Source organism: Carassius carassius, chromosome 25 (assembly GCF_963082965.1).
Source record: "Carassius carassius chromosome 25, fCarCar2.1, whole genome shotgun sequence".
Lineage (NCBI taxonomy): Eukaryota > Metazoa > Chordata > Actinopteri > Cypriniformes > Cyprinidae > Carassius > Carassius carassius.
The window spans coordinates 9,154,600-9,158,360 of NC_081779.1; the positions used below are offsets into that span (position 1 = coordinate 9,154,600).

General features: G+C 37.1%; 1 protein-coding gene across 1 annotated transcript; it reads left to right on the forward strand.

Moving 5' to 3' along the window:
* The first annotated feature begins 399 nt into the window (after positions 1-399).
* On the forward strand, positions 400-2,714 carry LOC132104665 (transmembrane protein 74-like). Its single transcript, XM_059510230.1, has 2 exons — positions 400-584; positions 1,390-2,714. Exon 2 carries the CDS (start codon positions 1,440-1,442, stop codon positions 2,298-2,300), a length of 861 nt encoding a protein of 286 aa, XP_059366213.1. The 5' UTR covers positions 400-584; positions 1,390-1,439; the 3' UTR covers positions 2,301-2,714.
* The last annotated feature ends 1,047 nt before the right edge of the window (positions 2,715-3,761 follow it).

Sequence of the window (3,761 nt, forward strand, 5' to 3'; positions counted from 1 at the left end):
TTGATTGCCCACCCCTGGCAATAACTTTTCTGATTATATGAACATAGAAACAACTCTTTTGAAGCCAAGACATTAAGGCTTGTGTCTATACAGAAACCGACTTTCAAAAATAAAACAAAATTATTCAGTATAACATTTTTCATGGTGTATTGTGACATTGTATTGTGAAAAAGCAATCAAAGATACATTTTAGTGGATAGGCATCTTCGGATGTTTTCTAAATTGTATTTTCAAGAATGTTTTAATGATGTTAATTTCTAGGATAATTAATTTGGGACACAGCTTGGGCATGCATTCTGTATAGGGTGCGTCATAGACATAAATCTCACGAGGAGAACAGCATGAAAGTGTTTGATCAGACTTCATTTTCCCCGCACGACACTAGTAAACCTCCCTCCCTTCCCCCTCACATCCCCTCCTCTCCTCTCCTCTCCTCTCTTCTTCTCGTCTATGCAGCTTGTCATAGAGGCTGACGGAGCATTGAGGCGAGCTGAGCGCGGCGCGCGGGTCGAACAGGAAGAGCTTCCCTTAATTAACGGAGCGCGAGCCCTACAGGAATGCCAGCGAGACGCTGTTTAGAGAAGGTAGGCGATACCTTTATTTTTTATTATTTTAAGATGACAAATAACATATAAGACCTAAGACATGCAACATCTTTTCCGAGTGCTTGTCATGCTGACTACTTTTTTTGAGCCTGAATACCAGGAAACGCTTTACTATTCTGTTCGTTGCTGTTGTTCACGCTTCGTTTAGCTCTTCAGATGAAATATTACAAGTATTTCTGATTGGATAAAACGCACTTTTAGAAATATTTCGGTGGTTAAAACGATTAATGAACCTAAATACTATTTATAAACATCAAAAGTAAGTACTCGTAATTTAACTGAAAATATTTTTGTTACTTTAATTGTGAAAATCGATGATCGACTTTGCGATAAGACTTGTAGGATAGACAATAGAAATCTTGAAATAACGTGCTGTAGTTACCAGGTTGAGTTATGCTTAAAAGTTATGCTTAAAACGTGACAGACAGTGTGTGTTAATTACTTTTACAATTATCAGTTGTGCTAAATATAACCTATACATGGTCTCATCTTTGTGGTCCAATATAATTCCACTGAAATGTATTGCAACCCCTTCCCATCTGGTCAGGCATTACATTTCTCTCTCTCTCTCTCTTTCATGGATGTTAAAAAACCTGCTATTTCTGTAGATTCCAGTTTTGCCATCAACATTTTGACAAATTACACTAAACCATACATTCAATTATGTTCTCTTCCCTCAAAATATTTGTGTTAATAAAAATATTTCTATACTATTTTCTGTTGTATTTGAAATGAAACGTTTTATTGCCTGATATAAATTGTTGTCTTCATCTTCATACCGCAGGGATGCTATAGCCAACATGCTAGGAGATGAACAAATGAATAGAAGTTGAAATGGCTGATCTTAAAGTTTTCTTTTGTGGTCAAGACGCTGTCCAAACTGATCACCTTGACTGGTCCCTAAAACACCAACAAATTCATCACTCAGTGTGTGCAGATGAAAGCGCCCTTTCCAATGAAGAGTGCTACCAGGCGTATCTAGAGGAGAATGTTAATGAGGTGAACAGGCTTTCAGAACCAAGGACAGCGCCTCTGTCAATTGGACGACTCTGCAAACTCAATGAATGGGGATTTGATGAAGAAGTTGAGGTATGTTACGATGAGCAGTTTGAAACAGCTTTTCCTGGTGTGCCTGCCTTTACTGACCATAAAGACAATCAGTTGTTAGCAGAGGAGACCAACTATGACAACTTCAGTTGGAATTCATCCAAAGATCTCCAAGAAGGCGCCCCAGAATACTCCCTGTTGTCAGCTGATGATTTCATGGTGGATTCATCAGAAAAGTCTGTGGATTATGGATTTATAGGTGCCGTTACATTTTTAGTTACTGGGATCTCCTTGGTTGTCATATCTTACACAGTCCCACGTGACGTTAAAGTGAATCCCGATACCGTTTCTGCCCGGGAGATGGAGCAGTTGGAGAGGGAGAATGCCCAGGTGGGTGCTCACCTGGACAGATGTGTGATTGCAGGGCTGTGTCTCCTCACACTCGGTGGTGTGGTACTGTCAACCCTGTTGATGATTTCCATGTATAAAGGGGAGATGATCAGGAGACAAGCATTTGCTTACTCCAAGCACCAAGCCAGACTCTATGGCTCTATGAATTTTAGAAGTGGCGCGAGCCCAACTGGTGCTCCTTCGCTTTTGTCCCTTGATGAAGATGAAGGTCCTGTTGAAGTCTTAAGTTTAAGCTGACTCAGCTTCTTGACTTGTTATATCCATACTAAAACATGATCAAAACAGCTTTGTAATACTGAGGACCCACTGTAAAACACATTTTGTCATAAAAAAGAAAAAAAAAAACAATATTGTTCATGTCATACTATCTAAACTTATTTTAAACTACTAAATTACTACTAAATTTGAGTCAAATAAACTTGACTACAAAGGTGTCATACAACAAAGGTAATTTTAAGGGTCCAATCAGGTTAAAATACTACACTTTTTACATTGTACTTAATGGACAAAATTAAATGTTACATCTATGAAAATGTAACATACCAACATGGACATGGCCCTGTTTATGTGAAAAATATTTTTGTGTGAGTCTGTGTATTTTTCCAAAGCATATGTTAATGTAAAGAGTGCTTTACAAGTGCAGTGATATAAGCCTCAGTTTCTTTCAGTATGAAGCTTTTAACTATCATAGGACCACTCAGCTAAATTGCCAAATGTACATTTGTGTCATATTTAGCCAGTTTTCACAATGGAAAAGAAAAAATACTTTTCCCTTTTTTTTCAGGCTTGGCAGTCTGTGTCTGACAGCTGACTTAATCATCAGTCATTGTATGAAAACCTCTCTCCAATCAGGAGGGACAGAGAGATTTATTCCAATGCTTCTGAAGCCAGTTAAATCTATATATTTGCATTTGCATTTGTGTAAAAAAAACACAATAAACAGCTTTGCAACAGTACAGGGAACATTAATGCACACCAGGGAGGTTTGAAATAATTTTTGTGAGATTTATTTAGAGAATATCTGTGCTTTTAATGCTCATAAAATGAGGGAAATGTGTGAGCAGATGTATCTCTTTCTCTCTCATCAGTGTGCGTGTGTACAAGAAGAATCTCATGGGAAATGACTGCTTTCTGAAGTTTCTCCTTCCCAATAGAAACTAACCCTCGTTAGAGTCACACATCATAACATGTAATGGCCTGAAAGAACCAAATCCAGAATGCAAAAGGCACGTAAATCCATTGTGTAGGCTCTCATTCCCCAAAGCACAAGCTGTTAGAAACAAGTAAAGAGAATTAACCTGAAACAGGCTAATATCAAACCAACTACACAAGGTAAAAATCTAATTGATAAAGGATTAGTTCACTAAAAGTAATAACTAAAGATAATTTACTGGTCCTCACACTGTTTCAAACATTTGTGACTATTCCTTGTGCAAAATAATATTTTGAAGAACTGTTTCTGTGCATACAATGGAAGTCAAACGGGTACAAAACTACAACATGGAAATATGAAATAATAAATAGAAATTCCTACATTTTTTTCTTCTTCTTTTATGTTTTTATGATTTATTATTAGCAATCATGGAAACTTTTCATACCACAAAAGGTTCTTTATAGTGGACAAATAATCTTTGAAGATCTAAAAGATTCTCTGTGCAACTAAAAAAGGTTCCCCCAAAAACCGTTTTTAAGAATAAA